The sequence below is a fragment of the Haliotis cracherodii genome, unplaced genomic scaffold (assembly GCF_022045235.1).
Source record: "Haliotis cracherodii isolate W230 unplaced genomic scaffold, xgHalCrac1.p SCAF_1, whole genome shotgun sequence".
Taxonomy (NCBI): domain Eukaryota; kingdom Metazoa; phylum Mollusca; class Gastropoda; order Lepetellida; family Haliotidae; genus Haliotis; species Haliotis cracherodii.
The window spans coordinates 12,929,011-12,956,996 of NW_027266264.1; the positions used below are offsets into that span (position 1 = coordinate 12,929,011).

At 36.2% G+C, this 27,986-nt stretch overlaps 1 protein-coding gene across 16 annotated transcripts in view; it reads right to left on the minus strand.

Annotated features, from left to right (window-relative positions):
- LOC139472907 (regulating synaptic membrane exocytosis protein 2-like) overlaps nt 1-27,986 on the minus strand; it is a 113,137-nt gene that overhangs the window by 40,727 nt on the left and 44,424 nt on the right. For 4 of the 16 annotated variants that reach the window (XM_071255420.1, XM_071255381.1, XM_071255431.1 and 1 more), the window contains exons 2-8: nt 23,723-23,930; nt 19,679-19,723; nt 15,704-15,745; nt 9,364-10,013; nt 8,295-9,049; nt 4,823-4,903; nt 330-541 (exon numbers count right to left, since the gene is read on the minus strand). In XM_071255420.1, coding sequence (XP_071111521.1) covers nt 330-541; nt 4,823-4,903; nt 8,295-9,049; nt 9,364-10,013; nt 15,704-15,745; nt 19,679-19,723; nt 23,723-23,926 — 1,989 coding nt within the window. In that variant the 5' untranslated portion in view covers nt 23,927-23,930. Of the gene's footprint in view, nt 1-329; nt 542-927; nt 1,002-4,712; nt 4,737-4,822; nt 4,904-8,294; nt 9,050-9,363; nt 10,014-15,703; nt 15,746-19,678; nt 19,724-23,722; nt 23,931-27,986 lie in introns of all 16 variants that reach the window. The other 12 variants (XM_071255466.1, XM_071255412.1, XM_071255458.1 and 9 more) reach the window with 9 other exon arrangements.

Sequence of the window (27,986 nt, forward strand, 5' to 3'; positions counted from 1 at the left end):
GTGTTCAATGACAAAAATAAAGTCTCTATTTGTAGAAAGAAAACATTTCTTTTATCCAAGATACAAATGATAATATTCCAACATCTGATAAAACATACATAAAATTAAACCTAAAACATAAATGTATTTAATTATCAAGTAAGAAAGAATTCAAAACAAAAACACTCTTCAATGTATAGTAATTCATTTCCAAAAAATAAGATCATTTCAATGCAAGCATTGGAAGAATGAGTGAAGAAAAAGGGAAAGTTCAAAGAAACATCGCCAAAAATACAAAGCAGAGAACAAATAAAAGCCAAGAATAGAGAAACTGCCTATAGTGCTTGTACCTTAAGCAAGTTAAGAAGGTCTTCATTCAAAGTTTGATTACTACTGGAAAACCCAGTGTCTATGCCCGAATCTTTTATTTGACGGTCCGACGACCCGCTCTCGTCATCGAGGGAGCCGCCTCGCCCTTGCTCAAATTGCAACATTTTAGCATGTCTATTTGAAGGCCGGGTGGACCTAAGAGAGGACCGATCGCTGGTGCTTTCTAGATCCCCTAGAAAGACGAGAAAACATGGAGTAAGCTGGAGTGCTTACTGGTACTAAATGTGAGGCACCATCCACCCCTGCCCGGCTTGGTCATCTACCACAGCTGCTGAAAGGTCTGACACCTTTCATCCCCAAAACACAGCTAGTCCTTCCACCCTTTTTAGGAAGCATCTAATTATGCCACTCCCCTCTGTCCATCAGGGTCTGTTACATGACTTGGGTAGTTATTTAAGATCATGTAAGAGTTGCTACATGCGACAGTCTTAATATGGCAGTTTCTATGTACCTTTGCCAATTTGACATGCTTGTGTTTTGGAGGTGAAAGCTGTTAGAGAGCCGTGACTCGGAGGGATGGGCTCCGTCAACAACAAACATTCTTCATAGATAACTCACCGACAGAAATTTTTTGATTTTGGCAGCCAGGATTTCATCCCGTTTCCACTGTTCCTCTCCAACCTCATACTCCCCTAGATTCAAAAACCAAAATCATTTTTTCTTATCCTGTGGCCTGTGGAATGCAATTTATGGTGAGAAAAGACGAAGAGGATCAAATTTGTAGATAAATGTTTCACTGTAACTTCAACAATAGGAATACTCTTCATTTTAATCCCTGTTTAATATGAATTGAATGTTCGACATATCCACCAAACAACTATTTTGATCATAATCTTAGCAATTTCATTCAGCACTTAACAAGCAAACTATTACATGTAGTTTGTTCATTATTAATGAATCATACTGTTTCATCTGCTAATTCGCTATCAAGTAAATCAAATATTGATTTGTATTTAACATGTTTACCAGCAAAGTCATAATGTAATGTTTCCCCTACATAACCTAAGCATAAAAATGGAAGTTATCTGCTATTATCATGATTGTCTGAAATAGAACAGTATTATTTGCAAATTAACGATCAATATACACATGCAAAGATGAAGGTAGATGGAGCCACACTCTGTCATATATACCACATGCAACAAATCTATCCACACTATCCTTGTGCCCAAATTGGTACTTACATGTGTTTAGTATTTTCGTAAAATCAAATAACCTAACTGAAATATTGCTCCAAAATAACCTTCTATCAAAAGAAAATCTTTGATTTTATTTGTAAAATAGCAACTAAGATCTGCAGTTTCTTGCAATTATTTTGCAGATGCAAAAGTTTAAATGGGTATATTGTATCTTGTACAATCCAATTTACTATTATTGAATAAAAGAATCTATCTTACAGAAATTACCATTGATAATTTGCGTTTACTTGAAGAAAAATAATGTAGATTATGCACATATACTCAACAAAAAAAGTTCGGGGTCATGAATATTTTTAGGGATATATATTTGTAGTGAGTGAGAGAGTATGGTTTTACGCCGCTTTTAGCAATATTACAGCAATATCAAGGCGGGGGACACCAGAAATAGGCTTCACACATTGTACTCATGTCGGGAATCCGCTTTAACCACTAGGCTACCCGACCGCCTATATTTGTAGTGAAGACTGAGCAGTTTCATAATATATCCCCAAAAATATTCATGACCCCAACTTTTTGTTTGTTCAGTATATGATGTAAAATGAATTAGTACTTCTATTGAACACATATCTACAAGTCTTGTATTTTCATGATTTTTCTTCTTCTCAGACATTCCACAAAATATATTACAGCATGATTTTTGAAAGACAAGAACACATATTTACTTCTACCAGAGGTCCTCATGAATGCATCCAATCTCCTATGCAAAACATTGATGATGAAACGAGAGTGTGGCATGATGTGTATGTCTATTATTGTGTGCCACTACTTTGTGCATTGCTTCTATCTGCCACACCTAGGTAATTATCTGTGTACAAAATACTGAAATGAAGGACAAAATATAGGTGCTGTTTTTTCTAACAGAGCATTTACATTTGTGGGTGTATCACAGCCTAACATACTGTCAAACAACTGATGTTGAAAGATGACAATGGCTATCGTGATGTATTTCAATTAGGCAGATCTACTTATTGGATCTGGAGCCTTTTACTCGCTTTCTGTTCTGGACTATGGTAATCTATCCAAATTAATAAACAGTTTTATACTTTATATATGATATTATAACATCGAATGTTTATTTGGAAGCAGAACAATTGGGTAATTTCATATTATTAGGGATATTATCATTTCATCTCTTATGGATGCGAAAAAAATTATGATAAAAATTATCATAAACTATGAAATATGTTCATGATGTTTGACCCAACTTAAGTTTTAACAGATTTACATTTACACTAAATGCAGAAATTCTAAGTGAATCAAGCTTTGCTTTGCATATTTGTAACTCTTCACACTAATAAACAACAAGAATACAGTACTCTTCATGGAAAAGATATATCTTAGAATTAAGTTTGTGGCTGAACCAAATCCTTCAAGACTACGAATGAACATCTTCTCTGATGAGGAGTACTGTATTCTAAATCTCCATCTATATCAGCAAGACAAGACTAGAAATCATACAACTAAATATGTCAGCACTAAAATGAGACATACAGCTCTCAATATCATGATAAATTAGTAAAGCTACCAGATTGCTGAAATTGTTGGTAAATCTGTAGTTAACGCTTCTAAATATGTGAGATTTGTATGTGACAATCTCTGAAAAGAAGAAACTCTTTAAGTCATTTATCATCAGAAAAGAGGGAAATATACAGTCTTACAAATCTCACATATCTCACGGAGTGGCCCCACACTCACAGAAGAGGTATAACACTGTGTATCAAACTGTCATTGCGCGATCAATGATCTGCATCCTGAGCGTACCTGGCAAATGAGCGGTTTCCATGCAGGAAGCAATAAACAAAATATTTGTACACTGCATGATAGCATATGTAATCTGATTAAATGTAAGTATTGTCTGTTTTGTGGTCATTACTATACATACTCTTAATGCTTAAACGCACCCAGTGGCGACAGTTTGACACAAGCGTCATATTGCCCTTGGTATTCATGGCTGGGCATACCGATAGGATGCCTAGACAATTTCAACTCATCTGGTAGCCAATGTGCTCTACACCCAGCTACACAAGTCAAAATGGACACATCTGAAAAACTAGGGCTTACAATTTCATGATGGAAATATACATCTCATTGATGTTAAAGACAGGGACTTTACTGTGGCATTCATGGCTAGGAATGAACTATTCAACTATAAATAAGCTTATAAATTGATGTATAAAAATGTGTATTAGTAAGAAATGAAGAAAAGAATTAAATATTTTGAGTTCTTTGCCTGTGAAATTAGGTTCATTATATCATATTACACTTGCCATAGTTCTTAATCATTTTAACTAACATGTAATAATCAATTCGGAAATGAAAAGAGCCTTGAACATAATGCATTTTCATTCAGGCATCCTCAGATATCTATCACAATATTAGGAATATATGTTCATATCAATTGAAAAAAATATATATTCATGTATCCAAAAAAGGTGAGGAATAAATATAAAATAAGAAAATATAACCTACACCTTAAACAAATTGTTGAAGATGAATGAAAAACTGGCAGAAATATGTAAAGGAAAATATGATTGATTCATTGAAAATAAATAACTACTATACACTTGCCATATGAGCATGGAAATTGAACAAAACAATTCAAGAAATAGTATTTGTAAAACTATTTAATTATTTAAACTATCCTCATACTTGAACTATAAAAGATCTGAAACTTAAGCTCTAATCACAAATAGAAACAAAGGAAATGGGGAAAAGCATAAAAATGATGCAATATCTGCTTCCAATAGATTGAATAGCTCAGTCCTGTTATTCTTAATTTATATAAATATTTCCCAAAATACATTTATCAAACATATAACTTTTCAAACAGTAGTTGGTACAGCTTTTATTAGTTTCAACAAACTATGTAAAAAAGATTCACTTAAAGTTGATGTTTTTTTAACTTGAAACAAATATCAGTAATCATTATTAGCATGATCATGAACTTTTGAGTTCATTGTGTTATGGCTCCAAGGTATACAAGTTCTTTTGCCATGTTGCCATTTATAACAATGATGTTTTCAGGTTCTGAAATATTGTGATGCCATTACAAGAATAAGCCCTGTTTTGCAAACAATCCAGTTGATCTTGTGTTCAGGGTGGTGATTGTATTGTTCAGCAGGAAGCCAACAGTTAGAATCTTACATTTATGTGATCGCAGTCGGGAACCTACACCAGCCACCATTGCAAGATGAAAGGAAAACAAAAGCCAGTTAAGGTATATTCAAGGATTGAAACTGGTAGGAATGACTTACAATGAACACTTTTCTCTTTGGTCCAAGGTAACATCATTAAACGTTTCAGCATATTCGCTACTTTGTTCAGTGTAGCGATCACTACAAAAATTGAATTCGTAATTCTTTGAAAACAAGGATCCCCTAATGAATTCTCATGAATCCCTGATATATGTACATGTATCAGCAAATCTAGAATATACGAGTGAGGAAAAGAATTTGCAGTGGCATGTACTTTATGATAGCTTTAAGGATGTACAATTTTCGGATAGATGAAGTGAATTGTTGCCAATAAAATAACTTAACGTGACAAAAAAGGCATATTTTGTTAAATTTTAAGATCTTTATCAGGTTTAAGAAAGAGAATTCTACCTCGTTTCGGTGATATCACAACAAAATGAAATTGTTATCAATAGGACTTCACCAAAGGAAACACATGATTCCAAAGAATACCATGTGTTGTGTACATCATATCTGTCTGTTTACTGAACAAATTATGCATAGAATTCTACATCATGTACACACTTAATAAGGTTCCTAATTACGTACATATCATGAAACCATGCTTTCACATAGATGGAAACATAATTTTTTTTATAGACATAATTCTTCTTTCTATATATCAAACATACGGAAATCAGTTTTGAATAAGGACTCCAGTTTCAACCTTGGCTGTTCGAGTTTCATGGCAAAATGCTTTGAAGCTTTTCATATGTCTTATGTGCACTGAATTCTGTAGGCCTAATGCAATGAAACATTGATCTATCCTGACAGATCCATTTCTGTCAGAAGTTTAGTAGAACTATTTAATCAAATGTAGATATTATATATGCCAGCTGCTTTAATTTAAATGTCAAAGCATTTTGCTTGGCTGAACCATATAGCGATAGAAACCATTCACTTCTTAGTCATTACCTTCAATATGTTTATGAACTGCTTCAAGACCACAAATGTCAATTTTTGAATTGAGGTTTTGTTTTATAGCAAAATGGAAATAAAATGAAATCAAATTCACAAAATGTTCTACCATAAAGCCAAATGTTGAAGACATTCTTATTCTGTATACATCCCACATTTCCATCTGTGTGTAAATAAGATTACAAACTTAGTGACTGCATAATAAAATTTGACAGATGAAGCAATATTCTTTCATATGAGAACAACACAAACATTGCATCTGTCCTATATTCAAGCTGATGTATCACGAGTGGTAATAAATGTTCTCCATTATCATAACAATTACAGAAATAGTTTCAGCAAATCTATATAATTGTAAGTTATTACTCCAGTTTCAATTTTGTTCTAAGTAGTACATATTCAAACTGTTAATGCTGACGGCAAATTTGTTGATTTTGTGTTGGTCTGATTTGTATTCATTTGACAAATTTCTTCTGACTTTATGGTATTTCGTACATAATTGAATATGACTAAGAATGAATGGTCTCCAATTATACAATTAAATAAAAAGCCAGCAATTATCATATACATAATTGCTATTACATTAACACACATATCGGCAGGAAATAAATGTCATTTGACTGCATATGATATAAAACAGTATAGACCCAAGCAACAGTGATAGTTAAGCTTTACACTATGTCCATAATATTGCATTTTAAAGCAATTAGTTTCATGGAATTTATACCTTGGTGCTGTGTAATGTTAATAATTATTATAAGCAGTGTTTAATATTTAAACAGTATCTTATTTCCATGTACCATCTGCAGTAACAATGAATAACTTCTGGTTTGTATTGCCATATTTCGGATCCATTAATTGCATTTGGTTTTGATGAAATATACTACATGAACCCTTCATAGGCTGAACAAATTGTAACAATTGGTTCTCAGGCATTGACTCTCAACATGTTGATGCCGGTAAGAAGTCTCCGTACAGTATTTATAGATATTAAATATGATTCTTTTACAAAAGCTGAAACGAAGCTTAATTGAAGCTTTGTTCCCAATGAGACAAGTGCCTGAGAACCAAGAATACAATTCTTTGCCTTGTCGAAGCTTAACAAAACTTCTCATATTTATTTGGTTTAATTTACAATACAAATCTTCACAGATATCAAAGATATGAGTTTTAACTGAAAACTGTTCTCCATTTAAAGAATTACAGATCTTCTGTAGATCTTGAACATCAATTAACACATCTGATGGTTACATCACATATATGGAAATGTGTTTTAATGACAATAGATAGTTTAATTCCACAATGCAAGCGGTAAAGCATTGACGTGTTCCATAAAAACATGGAAATATTATTTTATTTGAGGAAGCATAAACTCAATTAGACTAGCTACTTTTTCATGGCCTCGTCATTTATTGAAATAGAAACTGATATGGTTCCAGTGTCATTATGATTGATAAAAGAATGAAACTAGTTGCTGGAAATACAATGTATTATACAATCTATTTAATTATCAACGCCACGCATCACTAGCTGAGAGTTGAACTCAACCGGTTGACATCGTCCTGCATTAGTTTATCTCATTATCTGTAACAATTTGTTGACATCGTCCTGCATTAGTACATCTCATTATCTGTAACAATTTGTTGACATCGTCCTGCATTAGTACATCTCATTATCTGTAACAATTTGTTGACATCGTCCTGCATTAGTTCATCTCATTATCTGTAACAATTTGTTGACATCGTCCTGCATTAGTACATCTCATTATCTGTAACAATTTGTTGACATCGTCCTGCATTAGTACATCTCATTATCTGTAACAATTTGTTGACATCGTCCTGCATTAGTTCATCTCATTATCTGTAACAATTTGTTGACATCGTCCTGCATTAGTACATCTCATTATCTGTAACAATTTGTTGACATCGTCCTGCATTAGTACATCTCATTATCTGTAACAATTTGTTGACATCGTCCTGCATTAGTTCATTGAAAGAACTATGACATTTCCAATGACATGTATTTTAAACCTATTCCTTACAGTGGATCCTACTCAGTTTGAAATGTAATCATGAGATGACAAGTGAAGTTTTACACATCTGTAATGGAAACATATTTCAAATGATTTAACAATTATGTTCCAAAATGATTGACATGACATTTGTCAGGTGAAGTTTATATCATATGATCTTATCAGGATTGGTAGTTGGTTATAAAACAACGCAGATAGTTTAAATGTCATATGCAACATATTCAACATTTACAAAGAAACCCAAATGAACATTTTGATGTTTGTGTTTCTGTACAATTTAATCAACAATATACTGGCTTTGTCAAAACTGTAGTGTTATTGAGGTAACAAGAGCATGACAAATCCAAAATGTTGATTGTTAAAACAAAAAATGCCATGAGATATGATGTGTCTCTAACAGTGTAAGTAGAGATATGATTGTTCAATAACACTGTCCCTGGGTTCAATGTAAGTGATTTAGTTAAATATTAAAAAAAGCAATATTAATTCTTTTTTTAATATATCGATAAAAAAGAAATTTTAGCATGTTTTTAAAGTTTTTACCTTTTTCGCTGACACTTTCACTTTCAATCTCTTGCTCTTCGCAGCTGGAACACTCGGGTGTTGACCGTATCTCATCGTCAGAGCTACTCAGGGAGTGTTGTCGCTGCTTCTTACCTCGCTTGTGTTTGTGAGGTTTTGGTGGTGGTGGGCGAACACAGTCAGATGGATCTGAACTCAGGGAATCATTGCGTAACATACTTTCTAACTTTTTACGATTATTCCGTGATGTCCTTGAAGCAGCAGAGCTAGGATCTAGATGTTGTTTCTTATCACAGAATCGGTCCCCATCTCGACCTTCCTCTGAGGCTGTTAATTGTGTATCACTTGCATGATCAATTAATATTCTATGCCTTGGCACTTGAGAATCTTTAAAATTTTCAATCTCTAATTCTTTATTATAACGATCCCCTCGTTCTCGACTGGGTGACCTTCGTTGGTCCTTCATGCTACGCTCCCGATGATGTCTACTGCTTCCACGTCTTTCAACACGCACATCCTCATTTTCAGTAATGCGTCCATCACGAGCATCCACACCTCGACCCTCACGTATATCCTGTGAATCACCATGTGTACCGCGGTAATCCTTTTCGGGATATTCTCGACGTCCATTCACAGGTGATTGTCGATAACGTTCTGTTTGTCCATCTTTCCGTCTGTCCTTGCCACCATCTTTCCGTCTGTCCAAGTCTCGATCATCCTGGCGCTCACCATGTCGTCTATCATGTGAAGTTTGAGACACCAGTTCTCTTCCATCCCTGCAAGAGAGGAATCATCCCCTAGACATTGTTAAATTATCCCTTTACCATAACTTATGAACACTTATCTTGGAAGATTTCCTCAAATCTTCTGTACCTTCGACCAAAAGAGTGATAGCAATACTCTGAGTTATTTTTTTCAGCTGACACAAATTATATTTCTATAGATGCCATAATTGACGTTTGGTGTCAGTGAAACCAATCGTTCAATAATTTCAATAACGAAGGCAGTTATTTATCATGTTAAATTACTTGCTTGCACTAACATTTGTGTCAAGTCAGATCAACGGATAATTAATCAGCATAAGACATACCTATGTCTCTCTCCTCTTCTTTCTGTTGGTTCTCGATGTTCCTTCCCACGTTGCCCAGTTAATGCCCTATCAGAAGACACTTCCCTAGACCTCTGTCCCCTATCACCATGACGATCACGCTCCACGTGATGATTATCTGCATAGCCATCCCTAAATTTTCTATCAGTCTCTGACAACCTGGACTCACTGTGAAATCTGTGTCTCGCAGGGCTGCGTTCTTTTCCCCTACCTCTTTCTATCTGTCCATGTTCTCGTAACTTTTCCTGTTCTGAGATTATTCTATTATCACTAGAAGACCCGGGTCCAGCCGGGCTATTTGTCAGATCTGCTGATTTCTTCTCTGTTAGTGCATCTGACATTGAATACTGTCTCTTGAGTTCTCTCCCTTGTAAACTACCTGTTCGACTAAAATTCGATTTTTCTATATTTTCCTTCTCAGATCCTTGACTACCATCTTGTTGGAGCATCTTTTGTTTCTTTTCATTCGGCGGGCTAGTAGTGTCTAGTGATTTTGTTAATAATTTTTCACATGCAGGATTTAGTTCAGGCATGTCTAAAGACACTGGTCTTGCCATGCCACCATGATACCAAGCACCTGTCTTTGCAAGCAGTTCTTGTTTCTTCCGACATAAATTGCATGCCCATATAATCTGAAAACAGGTAAATATTAATAAATTAAATCATGCATCTTATGTCAAATCATTTGACACTCTCGTTGTGGGATTCACAACTGGGATTCACAATCTGTAATTGAGTCTGAAATGAAAATTGAAAAGTCTCATGTTATCTTAACAAAGATCATGAACATACTTCCTTGAATCAACATACAACAACTGGGTAGGCAATTCTTTACACGGTATTGGTTAATCTTATTTCATTATGAATATTCTGGATACAGGTTGATGCTTTCATGTTGAACATACTTATTAATATTTCAAAACAATAAATCGGTGTTCCATGAAGACAACAATATCTTCAACTGCAGCAGGAATGTCCTGTCACTGGTGCCAGGAAGAACCACAGAGGAACTCATCCAGGTTACATTCTATGTACACATTCACAGAACTGAGATACTGAAGACAATTTTGCAACAACAGCACAACTAAAAGCACTTAGAAGAATTCTGCACAGTCCCTGATTTCCCTGAAGACGATGTACGATGGCAGCTACCAGCTTAAAAGTGTTTCAAAGCTGCTGCAAGTGAGCTGTGACTAGATGGATATGTGCATGTTTGTATTAGCACTCCAACAAGCTGTTACTGATGCGCATAGTTGTCAGCCAACTGGTATCTCTTTCACACATACATTACATGCATAAATTTTCAAACTACGTTCATTTCATTACCATAAAAACAAGTTATCATGGACAAATCATCTTTCCATGTGATTTTAGATGTAGGCAATTTTGATAAATTTGAAAGAGAATCAAACTTTTTTCCTAGTATCACATATCTGCTTGCAACAAATTTGAAACAATGGGGAAAATACATGGAAATGTTTTAGCTCTCATTGTTCCACCAAGTATATATAAGTTTTAGCCAGGTATTTCAGTGAGATGATCATTTATTTTTCCTGTAAACATGGTAGGGATTGACAAAAAAGAAGGGGAAATAAGTGTCTGAAGGTTAACTGTTTTTGTTTGCTTGTATTATTTCCTGCCCCAAAACAAACATTCTTAATATCTTTGAAATGGTCGTTGCCAATGTTATTTACTCCATTTATCCTTGTCTTCAAACCTCTGGGTCCTATAAATCTGTGATTCCAGTAACTAAAACGATTCAACTGGGAGAAGATGAATGATATGTAAAATGATCCTTCGAGGAGCAACAGGACAGTACAGGAATGAATTCATGATTGACCTTATAATCAACTGGAAACAATAATTTGTCATTGACATTTACATACAAGTAACATTCTAACTGCTGGTGATAACATGACAGATTACACAAGGGCGAGTGGTGTTGGATACATACAATTGCTAACACTTAAAGGTCACCACTGAGACCAGACCTTCCAGACCTCAAGTATCATGTGTCATGAACATGACTTCCCTTCTTGTCAGGGAACTTGGGAAGATTTTCTGTTAATACCTTCTTCAATTTGTCATAGCCAACTCAAAATGTCTTTGCTCTGACCAATGGTTACTGGTGTGAGTTTATATACTAATCCAGTAATTTCCACTGTCGACTGTCTGTTGACTGTAAATACTTGAGTCAGGTAATTCAGAAACAACTTGGATACTAAGGGATACCAAGCATTATCAAGGCTTGTCATCAAAATTCCTTTTACTTATTTTGTGTTCTTGTTAATAAAAATAAAAGTAAATATCCACAGGAAGTTAAGATCTTGGATATATCATATTGCATAACATAGCTGTTTGAAGTATTGTTCACCCATTGCACATTTAACTGTTTATCAGTCATTATAATACAGCTCACTTATGTTTTCCTAAGGCAGCTTCACATTGTGGTCTGGGAAATACATATTTTTTTCAGATTCACTCGATATTATCATCTTCCCAAGGCAAGGGCGTTAACTGACTATAAAGTCCAGTTTCCACCCTTGTGGAACTAGGCTGGAATTTCTGGGCTCTATCATAACAACACCAGTGGCTATTATGAGTTATGTCCCTTCTATGTCCTTCCTATTGACCAATTAGATTCCACCTCTCATATCACTTGCATTTGCTTCAAACAAAATGGCAGCAGCCAGTCAAGATGATCTGACCCATTATCAAGATCTGTTTGGACAATGCATAGACTCCCTAATCCTGCCAAAATGTAACTCCATAATACCAGCCCAGTTCGGCAAGGGTGGAAATTGGATTTTTGTCAGTTAACTCTCTTGCCTCGGGAAGATGGATATTATACACAAGACAGGAGTTTCTAGTTTGGACACTGGCATTGGCTCAGCTGTGTCATGATCGCTCCCTGTATTTATCAGGATTGGACACATTTCATATGTTAGCATATACAAATTGTTCTTCCACATTCAGGTTATTGAGTACACAGAGATTCAATGACAAATGTGCACAAAAAGAATGGTAACCCAATCTTAATACATTTTAATTCTTTCATGACAGAATTGCCTTATGTGTTGCCTTTCATTGCAATATATGTCATTATCTCAAGGAAAGTAAGTGCACAGGGCAAAGGGGGGTAACTACTGTTGTCTCTTTCAATATAGCAGCAATATACAAGTACTGGAAACTTGGAAACATTTTCTTGTGTGATATAATCTATCATAACATTCTTTTTCTTGAAACATCACTTCATGTTTATATTAGAGACACTATTACTATCGTGATGTTTGTTTTTATTAAACAGTATATAAATTTTACTTTTATTTCATATCTAATATAATACATATTCTGTAATATAAATACACCTTGTGTTGTGTTCGAACATTTGTATACAAGGTAGCAAGGTCTCGTGTGTGCTAGGTTTCAATAAAAAAAATTTGCTTTAAATAATAGAAGATGAAATGACAATATCTGTTAGAAAAACTGAAATTACCAAATTAGGTGTCACAATAAACAAGAAGGTCAAAGATGGAAGAAAAACCCAACACCGCTCTACTCTGAAAATACAACTTTTAATACCATAATAATAATAATAAAACAGAATAATCTAGGTACTCGTATTAAAGTGGGAGTATCATAGAAACTATTGCATTGGTAATTAATTTCACTCAAACCAATTAAGACAAGTATTTGTCACAAAGTGATGAAATGTCCCCCGCCTGTATATACACCATAGTACCAAATATGAAGACAATCCAGCGATTAGTTCTTGAGATATCGCGGCAACACTGTTTTCCAACTCCAAAAGCAGATTTGCCTGCTGTGACCTTGAAAATGGGGTCAAGGTCACCAAAACCGACTGGTGTCTGCGGAGTCTGTATATACACCATAGTTCCAAATATGAAGACAATCCAGCAATTAGTTCTTGAGATATCGCGGCAACACTGTTTTCCAACTCCAAAAGCAGATTTGCCTGCTGTGACCTTGAAAATGGGGTCAAGGTCACCAAAACCGACTGGTGTCTGCGGAGTCTGTATATACACCATAGTTCCAAATATGAAGACAATCCAGCAATTAGTTCTTGAGATATCGTGGCAACACCGTTTTCCAACTCCAAAAGCAGATTTGCCTGCTGTGACCTTGAAAATGGGGTCAAGGTCACCAAAACCAACTGGTGTCTGCGGAGACTGTATATACACCATAGTTCCAAATATGAAGACAATCCAGCAATTAGTTCTTGAGATATTGCGGCAACACTGTTTTCCAACTCCAAAAGCAGATTTGCCTGCTGTGACCTTGAAAATGGGGTCAAGGTCACCAAAACCGACTGGTGTCTGCAGAGTCTGTATATACACCATAGTTCCAAATATGAAGACAATCCAGTGTTTAGTTCTTGAGATATAGCGGCAACACTGTTTTCCAACTCCAAAAGCAGATTTGCCTGCTGTGACCTTGAAAATGGGGTCAAGGTCACCAAAACCAACTGGTGTCTGCGGAGACTGTATATACACCATAGTTCCAAATATGAAGACAATCCAGCAATTGGTTCTTGAGATATTGCGGCAACACTGTTTTCCAACTCCAAAAGCAGATTTGCCTGCTGTGACCTTGAAAATGGGGTCAAGGTCACCAAAACCGACTGGTGTCTGCGGAGACTGTATATACACCATAGTTCCAAATATGAAGACAATCCAGCAATTAGTTCTTGAGATATTGCGGCAACACTGTTTTCCAACTCCAAAAGCAGATTTGCCTGCTGTGACCTTGAAAATGGGGTCAAGGTCACCAAAACCGACTGGTGTCTGCAGAGTCTGTATATACACCATAGTTCCAAATATGAAGACAATCCAGTGTTTAGTTCTTGAGATATAGCGGCAACACTGTTTTCCAACTCCAAAAGCAGATTTGCCTGCTGTGACCTTGAAAATGGGGTCAAGGTCACCAAAACCAACTGGTGTCTGCGGAGACTGTATATACACCATAGTTCCAAATATGAAGACAATCCAGCAATTGGTTCTTGAGATATTGCGGCAACACTGTTTTCCAACTCCAAAAGCAGATTTGCCTGCTGTGACCTTGAAAATGGGGTCAAGGTCACCAAAACCGACTGGTGTCTGCGGAGACTGTATATACACCATAGTTCCAAATATGAAGACAATCCAGCAATTAGTTCTTGAGATATTGCGGCAACACTGTTTTCCAACTCCAAAAGCAGATTTGCCTGCTGTGACCTTGAAAATGGGGTCAAGGTCACCAAAACCGACTGGTGTCTGCAGAGTCTGTATATACACCAAAGTTCAAAATATGAAGACAATCCAGTGTTTAGTTCTTGAGATATCGCGGCAACAAACAGGTGGGACGTACGGACGTACAGACGTACGTACGAACGGTCGTGAATACTATATCCCATGCTTCGTGCTTTCGCGCGGCGGGGGACAATTACAGCCAAAGGGTCAAATATTGTTTTCATGTAACAGATATTGTTATTGATTCCATAACCCATTCTGATAAACTTGGTATCACATGATCCAATAAATATGCAAATGAGGGACTACTTCTGTATGCTCCATACATCACTTAAATGTCTACTTGCTCAATAAATTGTTGCCTAACTCTCAAAATGAGTTTAGGCAAATGTATTTCGATGTGTGGATGTTTTTATACACACAGAGATTCAAATAATTTGGCCATATATGATAATTGGGGCTCTCTCTAGCATTTTATTCATATTCAGTTCTAAACTAACTTCAGTGAGTGAAATAACATCATAAACAAATGACATTAAACCGTAAAGAGATTATTGTGAAAGGTTCATATAATACAAGTTTTATTCCAAATATATGATATATATTAGGGCTGGGACGAGTCCAAATTTACTACACGGGTACCCACTGTAGGTCTCAAGAGAAACCTGTACAAAATGTCCGATTGGGATTTTTTTTTACAACAGCACTTGCAAAACGTATTTAAATACATGTATTAAACGTTCTGGTCATGCATACATTAAAGTTGACTTAAGTTATATCTTTATTCAACCATATGAAAAGTCAGAAGGAATGGGTTCATAATTAAACTATCTATCACATGACTAACCACGGGTCTGGGTAGTCCTGTGGGTACCCGGGTCCTACTCAGTACCCACCCAACCCGGGTACCCGAGTTACCCAACCCAGCCCTAATATATATGATACGGAAACACACTTGGCTTATATAACTCTATTTACCATACTGACACTGCTTTGTACATAAGCGGTTTAAGTTTGTGACAATGTTTGGAAGCAGGCATGTGTAGGAGACTGTGATGAAGGTGGTGACCTACCTGCACATCTGGCTGCAATCTGAGCTCAGTCCATTTCATTGTCTGAGGAAAGAGAGCACACTTAGACGCACACCAAACACCCACAACACAAAGTGAATCAGACATTGTCCGACTGCATCTACAACTACTACTACTTTCAGTCTTTGTATGATTTACTTAAATGTTCTCTTGTTAATTGTGATTTGCAAACTGACTTTTTCAATCATACAAAATGTGCTGGTCACATTAAAATTAAAAGTAATATAACTGTCAATGATCCAGATTAACATGTATGTATTCTAGGTATGAATTTAAGTTATTCCTTAATGATATCCTGTTTTACAGACAATGAAATGGACAGAGTTGTGTTATGAAGCTGTAATACTGCGCTGTGTTGACAGAGAAATATAGAGAGGTAAAAGTTTCAGTATTATATCACTGAGCAAGACAAACATTCTACATCACTGTGTGATGCCAAATGCCAGTAAACACAGAATGTCATCACTGCACGTTGACAGACAAATACCTTCCATTGCATACAGTATTGGGAAAATGGGAGAACAGACAACATATTTACACAAAGTATACAAAAACTCATCCTTGTATAGATGCTAGAAGAGATCAAGATATAGGTTCTGTGAGAAGATAAATCTATCTACATAAATGATAAGGTTTGCCCTTAATCTCTACAATGTTTAAGTTCTTTTTTATTGAAAAAATGAAAGTTGGACAAATAAAACACAGACCTAAGACAAACATCTAACTATAAAATGGTTCATAGCTCTAAACCATCACAGTTTGCTGAACAAGTATGTACTTTATCCAACATCACCATTTGAACAGTTCGCTAGGGAGCGAGCAGGGATTAACTAGAACATTCACACCATCCATGCAAAGTAATAAACATGCATAACCTACACCATAAATAGGTCATATTTTCTGAGATTAATTATCCCTACATTGTTAATGTATGATTAAATCCTCATTTTCCTAATTTGTGTGGTTGAAATTATTCCACTCAGTCACGGCTGCTCCAGCTGACTCACAGACTTCACAAATGTCAAACCATGACCTCAAGCTGACGTCAGCCCGCCCATGCAGATATATAAACCAGCCATAAACAATTTCATGTAAGTGTTAATCAAAATGGAAATTTCATACAAGTACATCACATGATTTATCAGATTCATTTATATTTTCAATGATAACCTTGTCTTACTTATTCGTCTATAAACATATTTATTTTGTCTCCACATGTTGTGTAATTATACGGAGACACCTGCTTCTCCCTGGGGAATAAAATAGTTCAACAAGTGCTGGGTGATAAACTTGATAGAAATACACTTTCTGCCCCCGTCCTACTTCTGGTGCTTGAGACTCAATTTCTAATGGCAAGACACATTTTCCATGTGATGAACATTTTGTTGCTAATGTGAACACTCCTGTTACATAAATTGGATGGCAGATTTCCATATTTCATACTTGTTTTGCAGTGCAGGTTATATATGAAGCATTGAGCAGAAACAAATTATGGAATACAGTCTCATGTTTTGCCGCATGAATTTTCTGAAAGAAGAAGCGACTTCAAAAGTTGTTCCAATTATTTTGTGGAAGTAACAGTTTCATAGGATCCCAATCAAATAATTACAATGGTCACAAAGATTCAGTATTTTGTAAACCTACCACCAGCTTTAGTGTCTGCAGTTTTCAAAACATTTTTTACAGATCATAAAACCTCTGGTCGAAGGTTAAAGGCTTATGTTGCAATGGTGATGACTTTATAATCCACATCAATTCACAGGTTGGTCTTCCTGCATTAGACCACATAAAGGAAATTGCTTGGTTCTCCAACATTTTTAAAACTCACATCTTTTAATATTTGATGTAACCCAATGAAAAACACACCAACACTAAAAGTAGAACCAGGCCGCTCTGTAGCTCACCCGAGTGTTCTGGAATATTTGCATTATAGTACACATATTTGAAATTAAGATTTAACAATCATCTTAGGTCTCTGAACCGATACATGAAAAATATTGTTTTACTCAACAGACATATAATCAGATTAAAATTCTCTTTTAGTCACATCATTGCTTGGATGAGCCACATAAAGTTTCAGCATGGTAAGGCTAGCAGTTTAAAAAAGTGAAAACTTATGAATGTTTGGAGTGATAGGCAGGAACAGAGATAATACGAAATGTTTATTTCAATGTCTTGGTTCAGGTGAGCTTTTGCTTGAATTTGCATGCTAACCATTTCATTATCACCAATGGAATCTTTTTCGTCGGATAATCTGGCGTTGACATTTTATATTTAATAATTAGTTCTAGATAGTCATGAGAATCAAGTTCTTGTTTTCTGGCCTTAGCTCAGTGAACCCATATGCTCCTTCTACACAATGCCACAACTAGTATGTTCTAGGACATGAACTTGCGTTATGAAAGTGATGTCTGCACTACATGCACTAGAGTATCTGTCTCAAGCTGACAGGTAACAGATGTAACTACTGGTGGTAAACAAAGAAAACTTTCAACAATATACTAAAACAGAAATAAATATATATCTAAAAACACAATTAACTAAACTACTTCTAGCTGAAACAGATAAATACTCAAACGATCAGTTTCATTCATAATCCAAATTCAATGGACAATCATGGTTGGAAATAAACAAACACATAGGGTATCATCTAATATTTATTCAACAAAGGAATATTTTTCTTTCATTACAAAACACAACACATCTAACAATGGAACAAAATACTGTAAAATATTGTGCATAACTGAAATATCATAGTCAAACTGTTTCAAATCACCATGTTTATCAAAGTCTAGATGTGAAAAATGAAAGGACTGGTCCACAGACATGCTAAATATTATTAAGCATACAGCAAAGCATAAACGCCCAAAATACATGACCATGGTGATTTAGTTAAATCATGCATGGCATAAATGGAATTTAGTCAGTGATTAAAGACAGTTTGAACATAACAAGTGTCCAAAGGGAGCAACCATTTGATATTCTTAGGGTTAAGGGTGGGGTCGGAGGTGGGGATGTTGGGTTTGGGATGGGTGGCAGCGTTTGGGATATTATCGAAAAACATAAATTTTCCCACAAAATGCTTGAAAACAACAATTGTGCTTCTGACTGTCGAAAACAAAAGAAATCATCAGCCACAATATATACCTTGATGCAATTTTGGTTTCAATTTTTTATTATTAGGATCATAGTTTTAATCTGTTAATTAAAACAATATCTCGTTTTGCAGATGTACTTTATTTATCAAATGGTCGGTCCCTAACAACAATGATACAAATCATAATGTTAAATACGGTACATGGAAATGAATGCATAGACTTGGGTAACACACGGCGAGGCACAATGGGGAGGGACTATCTGGGATGTAAATGGTGATCCCATATTCATGCCAGTGCCTGGACATGCATTGCAGAAAACAATATGGGAGAGGTATGGCATATCTGTAGATAGACCAACACATGAACGATTCTACTCTACCATATATAATGGAATGGAATGGTCAGCCTTCTGTTCCTCGCACTGGTTTAAAATTGTACCTCTGTTTGGTATAACAAATATATACCTTCTAGTCTCTGATTTTCATTCTGTTGATAAGTGAGGAGAAATCTGATGTTAATTCTGTTGATCAGTGACGAGAAATATTTCTCTTAGTTACAAATTCTGTAAAATGTTTCTCAACATCAAACCGAAAATGCATTACTCAACAGTGAGATTTTACTGAACGGTATCTTATGACCATTTTTGAATCATTACAGATTCCTATAATCCTTACAAACACCTCAACAGATGAATCCCACATTACCCTAGGAGGCGGACATATTCTGATTTCTGATGTCCTGTTTAGGTCATCAGATGTCCACAGTATTGAACACTAACCAAACCATAGCTTCATTATAATCTAACATTCAGCCTATGACGCAGGTGCATTACACAACATAGAGGACCTTGACCTTTTACCTTGGGTTCTGCCGTTGCACTGGCACCTGCGGCAAATACGCCAGGCTGAAAATACCATGCCCATTGATATTGAAAAATATGTATAATCATTATTTCTATCAAGAAAATCATACATTTTAGATATATATTCAAATATAGGCATTAATCATCAAACGCAGGAACTGGTCAGCAAGTAATCTGAAAAGGTAGGTGACAGATATATGTACGTGTTAAGCTGGTAAATGAGGAACATCCTAGGTTCTTGGACAATTTTGCCAAGACTGAAAGCCACCTGTGTGTGTGTGTGTGTGTGTGTGTGTGTGTTTTGTGTGTGTGTGTGTGTGTGTGTTTTGTGTGTGTGTGTGTGTGTGTGTGTGTGTGTGTGTGTGTGTGTGTGTGTGTGTGTGTGTGTGTGTGTGTGTTTTGTGTGTGTGTTTTGTGTGTGTGTGTGTGTGTGTGGTGATGTGTGTTTGTTTGTGTGTGTGTGGTGATGTCTGGGTGTGTGTGTGGTGTGTGTGTGTGTGTCTTCACTTCTAGCCCTGCTGCACCCCTCGTCAGAGGTTACAGATAACAATGACAGCTGCCATCATAAGTAGCCATTCAGGCTCGACAACAGGACAATGCAACTCATCATATTAAGAATGTGTTTTATGAACATTTTCAGCTGCATCAATACCACTGGCAACATCTGGTTGGACTACTCAAAATAGATGTTCCAGTAAAAATATGCTTAGCAGATACAAGCACCACCAAATTATGTCTTGCTTGTTAGTAGTTTGCTTTAGTGTGTTTGTGAAACAGCACTGTGTATTTCACAATGCCCTCTCTGTCGAAAATAACCATGTTCATCATGTTGGGGCTATATAGTGGCAAAAGTCAAATTCAGGCAAAGGGACAAAGGACATAAAGAACATTTCACATAAAGGATAAGACAGAACAGCATGCTATACCAAAGAGTGATCCATAAATACTTATGAAGTCGCAACAATCAATACTAATTAACAGTCTCAATGATCAATACTAATCAACAAAGCTAACTCTGTACACTAACAGAGCGAGGTATTATATCCCTGGCTCTGTCATCAACACCAGTCATACCAGTGTCATAGGAGACAGACAGAGCAAGTGAGCCAGCTATTTCCCCCAAATAGCATCTACACAAGGTCAACATAAATTTTTCTGCATCATATCTCGAACTGCACAGAATTGCAGACTTTGCTTCAATGCCTTTTCGGTCTCTTTGTCAATGGGAAAGAGTAACAAGTTTCACTGGAATAGCTACCAGCATTTACATTTGGTGGTGTACTAAACTTGGCTGTAAAAGTTGGGTGGGTACTGGAGATACACTAGAGATACACAATCTATCAATGCCGTCAGGTTAGTACATTCCACGGTCAGTATTATATAGTCCTGCTATGACTCAGTTTACAGCTAAGCCATCTGTTACCTTAACAACAAGAAGCTGGGTGGTGACTTTTGTCAAACAAATATTAATGAGGAATCCTGTTGTTTGCTTCTCTCCGTTTGTTTTTAATCTCGACAAAACTTGGTGACACATTAGTATGATAATCATGAGTATAAGTATGGTAATAGGACAAAAACCTATTGGAAAATAAACCAATAACAAACTTAACTGATCTATATTAGAATTGATTGCAATATTTTTTTTGGCGTTTATGGAGATAATTTTTTTTTTTAAAAATGGTGTGCAATCTGTGTGCATCAACGTAGCAGATTTACGCAAAGTGTGCACACCAGTTATTACATTTAAACTATTTAACACAAATACTCCTTAGGTCAATTCGAATAAATAAATATGTCAACAATAATAACTTCACAGGGTGCTTATTTAATAATATAAACACAAACATCTGTAGACAACAGTACAAAATCAGTGACATCTTTTCAATTACATCGTTGCAATAATGCAACAGAAATCCTGCCGAATCTATCATCAGCCAATCAGGAAACAGTAGTTTGTTAGTGGGCATGGCATTATTTAGTTTATAGAAACATTGCTTGGTTAGCCAATCAAATGCCACAGAACTGCTTGCAATTTATTTAGTCCAAAACTAAACTGGCTAAATGACATGATCTGAAGAATATCATGACAGATGTCACTTACAAATGGCCAGTCACTATTTGTCACCAAACTTATCCAAGATCCAGCAACTGTGTTAAAACAAATATAGCATCAACAATTACCAAATGAAACGAAATTCATGATTTATATCCAATTTAATAGTCCATCATTAATTGCAAGATATTTATCTAGAGTGTGCAGTGACAGATACATGTTTTTGATGGCGCCGTAGTATATAAACAATGAAAGCAGCAGAGTGTCTTTCAAGAAATCAATAGCTCCTATACATCACACCCTGGTTGGGTGACACAGTTAGGTCAAGCAACGAGATGTATTGCTTGGTGGGTACTAAACAGTCACTCTTTGTTGGCACAGCTGAATAATGAAACATACTTCTTTGAATGTTATCTCCCTCGAGTGCTTCAGCCTGGCTGGGTGAATGGGAGCAGTTTTACTGATCACACTCTGAAATCAATTACCTCACAGAATATTTTGAATAGTCTTTTTATATCTATTCACATTTTGTTTCTAAAAGTATATATCCATAATTGAAATGTTTTTCAATTGATTGGCCTATTCATGATTCACATAAAACACTTTTCTCAGAAATAAGCCTAGAGTACTTTTATTTGGGTATATTGTGACCCAAAACGGACAGTTTGAGGAATACAAAAAGGCTTACAGTCCTTATTTTACAATACAATAGTGTGGAATACCAACATAAAAAGAAAAGACTGGCATATTGCACTGTCACTCAATATTCCCATGAGATGCTGACATTTTGAAATGCATATACCGGTAGTCCCCAGCAGAAGGGCCTTACAATTGTAAAGAAAAACCTGCAAAGTCTGACCAAATGATGCTAACATAGCTGCAGCAGCATTTCCCAGTGTGAAAGAGATGCTTGCATGGAGAAGGGACTGAGTTATCTGGAACCAGTCTACAATCCTACGGTCATATGGATTTATTGATCGTCCAGCTTTCTTAGTAAGCGTGCACCAGGAATCTGCCATTGCCCTTTCTCCCTCAATCCCTCCCTCCCACTCCTGACTCGGCTGCACTGGACCTTGCCAAGACAAGCTCTTGCTCCTGTGCTAGCACAATGTGGACATGCTGTCACCGAAACCTTGGTACTGTTCAACAAACAGTACACTAGCTTAAAGTGAAGATTCAATGCCAGTGCATCTGTATCAGCATTCCAACTGAAACTACCTCCATCATTGCAAGACTTTTCAACATCAGGCTCTTCTGGATCCACATTTTAAAAGTTCCTGTGTTAGAGACATTCAAAGGATGCAGATGACATCTGTGAGAACACTGGACTAAGATGGTGGTACTCAGCTAGAAGGGCATTATGTATATTCAGCAGCACTCAACGCTCTTCGTGGGGAGACATGGACGTGTCAGATAACAGGGTGCCAGTTGTTGAGCTCTCTTTTGCAACATCAGCAAATCTCTATCTATAGTGATTGTAATTAAATAATATGAAAGTTCTGACAGCAATGTCACTCAGATCAGAACGTTATTGGCAGTACAATGCATAAAGTTGATAAAAATCTGCAAAATAGATGATGCAAATCTGTTCTTGAATATGACACTTGTATCTTGAACTACCTTTTGATAGAGGATGTGATGGAAAAATATTAGTTATATCTAATCAAATTTCTAGAGTTCTGACATTGGATCCTTGAACAATTTGAAGATATCTGTACAAAGAAATCATCATATTATGCAAATGCAGCACAAAATTTCAAAATCTGAAGTAAAGAAAATAAATTGTACATGGCACCTCTGAATGAGAGAAAAATCAATTATGAAAGAAATACAGAAAAACCTGCACATACTTGCATTAGGGTCTCACCTTATGCAAAATGCAGCACACTTTTTCAGAAGTAATTGAAAGAAAAACAAATAAACATATAACCCATTCATTGGACGAAAGTATTCCAGAGAACTGTAACATAATGAAGGTAGAGGCTCACCTTGTTTGAGCGTAGCGCCATCCTACCCCCACACCGGGCACATGACTTGAGATGGCAGTAGTGGCAGCTGTGCCCAACACCATCTGCAAACTTGGTCTTATGGCAGATCTGGCAGACAGCACCTTCATCCTGGAGTGGGATCTTCCTTGTTTCCTCTGTTAGTTTTTTCACCGATTGCTGATAGTTCTCAAAGTCATCCTGCATTTGTCTGTGGACAAATAGATGAGATTACATTGCAGAAAAAAGGTTAAGATGTCATGTTGCTCTGAATAAAAGTTAATCTAACTGGCCATTGCATTTTTTTTACGAAGAGTGAAAACTCTCATCTTTTTGTCTTACAAATAGTTTTTGATCACCTGGATGACTCATTTCCATGACGATCTAACTTGTGTCATTGATATGTTTCCCAACAAAACAAATCATATATTAAAAACACTGAGATCACAAAAGCCAGACTATCTGTCAAAAGGGGGCACAGGTGGCCCAATCGTCTAAGACACCACAATTCGATGTACAGAGTTGCATCCCTTTGGCAAACCTCAAACCAGAAACCTATGATTGTGGGTTCGAATCCTGGTGAGCCCCGATTATGTATCTAGGATTGTAAGCATTATGCCCATCCTCTGAGATCTACATCACATCGGGCATTCCTCCCACATTAAGCTGACATGCCCTGATATAACTAGAATACTAGATATTTAGATTCAAATTTGACAAACGTGTGACATTATTAGCCCAGTTTGAGCAAATATAAATGTGTGCATGGTTCAAACCCTTGAGCAATGTATGTTCATTGGTATATCTTCCCTACCTACAAAACTAATATGTAACATATGTTTAGATGTAATTCTATTCACCAGTTTCAACATATCAAATATACCAGATCCATTAAATCAATATTTTCCCTCACATGCCTGCTACAATATTCGGACAATAGTTGGTTCTAAATTCTAATGCCGACTCACAGTAGATTAACAAACTGGCTCCAAACACTCCATGCCAACTGATGATGATCTCAGTATATCATTACAATATTACAGACATCATCCACATTGGCTAATCAATAAACATTTTTCACATTTGCCATCTCCTATTCCCAGAGGATCTTGCATCCAGAGCAACCATTTTATTGTATAGAGTTAACATTCATACGATCACATCACAACAGTGAGCTCTAGGCATGACTGAAACCCTGGCCAGCATTGGATTCTATTCTAAATACTGGTTCAGGTTCATAGCTGCATTTGTGACACACTCAGAAAACTGGCAAAAACAGATTAATAATAAAATCATTGTTCTATAGAAATAATATTCCCATGTATCACAATTGAAAACAGTATCAATTACCTTTTTTGTTAATACAATACACACTTTTTAACATTTCCTTCAAAAATTTGATGATAAACATATTGAACATGGATTGAGGGTACCTCCAAATCTAGTCTAAATAAGAACTTGCAAATGTATGTCAAGCAAATTGGTGTTAACACTACATATACAAATTCAAAAACTAAGGGTCATGAACATGACAGACGTTGAATATATTTATCATGTTGCTCTGGAATCTAAAATGGCAATCAATAGTTTCTAGTCAGTAACCGACCTGTGATGTATTGATTTACTGACCCATTGCTCATATATTTGCCACAGTATCTGTTCATTTCATTTCCAAAGTGGACAATGTATTAAATATCACAGAAATAATGTACTGAAACAAAAGCATAGCTAGTTGTATCACTACCACGAGTTGTAAAAGCACTACTGAATTACATCTGTCAGGATTCCTAGGCAAATGACACATTGATTTACTAAAAATTACTTCCAACCAAGTTGTCTCCATAATATGACACTTATTAAGTTGTCACCATAATATAATGCTATCTCTAAATCAACTTGTGCCAGAATAACAGTTCCTTCAGAGACCGATAAGACACAAAAACTTTAAATGAAGCTGTTGTAAATATCTTTCTCTACTGCTAGAGTGGCCCCAACATGAATCTGTCCTTGTACTCTGTCATGTTATTCCAGTTTAACGACATCAGTTTATGAGGCTAGAAACACAACCTTTAGTCACAATGACCCACTTGACTGCAAATGCCACTCCAACTGGAGTGGACCGCCTCTGTGGTCTAGTGGTAGAGCGTCCGCCCGGAGAGCGGAAGGTCCGGGGTTGATCCCCGGCCGCGTCATACCAAAAGACGTTACAAGATGGTACTTGTCAGATGGAGTCAGTATACTGTGTCTGAGTGGGATATTCATGTTAAACTGCAGCATGGTATCTCAGTGAGCTAGCACTATAAATCCGCATCAGTCCGGACTAGTACAAGCAGCCACACAAACACACACACGTACATGCACGTCGCTATATAAGTGCAATAATCTTGGACGCGATGTTAAACCCCATTTCACCATCACCAACTGGAGTGAAATAATAAAACCTGCAAGTGTGGGCACCTGTGACCAAGAGGGGTGTGATGATATGTTGTTGATATGATACCTAGATTTAAGGGTTCTGTTTTGCAAAGATGAAATATTTAAAAGCATTATGTACTAGAAAGACTCTCGTAATCATCAGATTCATTATGTAGATCTGGGGCGGTAGGGTAGCCTAGTGGTTAAGGCATTTGCTCGTCATGCCAAGACCAAGGTTCGATTCCCGACATGGGTACAATGAGTGAAGCCCATTTCTGGTGTCCTCTGCCATGATATTGCTGGAATATTGCTAAAAGCGGTGTAAAACCATACTCACTCACTCATTATGTAGTTCTACTGATGTGCTGTAAAGTGTGCCATAATTGCTGCAGTATGCCCTACCTCGTCAAGTATTGTTAGATCTCCATGCATGCTAGAAATATGTATTTCGAAGTATTAAATTCTCAAATTGCCTGAACATTTCAAGAATAAAGTTACATTCTTAAAGATAGCAGCTCAGTATCTTATCTTCCTTTTTTAAATATTTGCAACTTTGTTAATCAAATTATTGTTATTTTTTATAAAGATTTTAACAGTCGAACATAACATTTTGTCAATCACTCAAAGTATTCATGACAAATGCACAGCTTTCAGTAGATAGATTGATCAGTCACCCTCAAAGTCAGGGTACAAATCAATTTGATACATTTATGCCTGTGTATTATGTACCAAATCAGTGAAATCACTCATCCATATCGTCATAAATAGTCATGCAAAGAGCACTTATAACATTTTTCAATACGGCCACTATGATGCCAATGAGTAACGGGTTTTAATGACAGTACTGCTGGATTCACTCATAGAAGGTTTCAGCTTCATAGCCTCTGTAGTTTCAAAAGAGACATCCAAAATATGAACAGTACATGAACAGATGCCAGATAGTTATATAGTGGTCCAGGATTCTATTTTTATCATATAATTAAATAATCAGATTTCACATTGATCCATGACCAAAAGGTTCAGTAATGGAGTCAAAGGATGCTTTCAAAATGGCTGCCAGGACCCATGTTTAGAATTAGATCCGAAATTTGTCCAAGATGCTTTATAAAGTCAGAACAAACAGAAAAGATGCAGCGGTAGAAATTGGCAATAGTCCTACAGTCCTTGCCAAATTGCCCAATTGTTAGGAATCATAAGGACTAGTAAAAATTTGCCATTTTTAAGGGGTTTTGCTATATGTTATCATTATAAGTACTAGTGGATTAATGTTAGTTTCTATCACTGAGATGTAGAAATTGCAGAATCATAAGATTCACCTAGTAAGTTTGTGTCACAGCATAAGTTTGCCCATTGATTTAATTGCCTTGTATAAAAACATATATAATGCTGAAAACCATCTGAATATTTTGGCAAAACCAAAATGTCAATACCAATGTTGTCAAACGCTATTTATTATTTTCATTGCGAGTCATTTAGAAGTTGGAGTACTAAGTACGGATAGGTAGCATGGATGAACAGCTTGCTTAATACCAAAACATTGCTCCAAATCATGCTACATGTAATTGTGAAAAAAGAATGTTATCATCCATATATCTTACCCTAATGTAACCATTAACATAATTTTCATGGCTGGGTATACGCTTTCTAAGAAAACATTGATTAGCATTTTTCTAAATTCGAAAATGAGAGTAAGGTCATAATTTTGATGACCTTTCCTTATATAAGTATGATAAAGCAGGTCATTGTGACAAAGTGATAGTAGCACATTTGGTTTCACAGAAATTGTTCTTTCATCAAACTGGGGCAGCATATATGGGAAAAAACACAGTTTAAAGGTTCTTAATCAAAAACA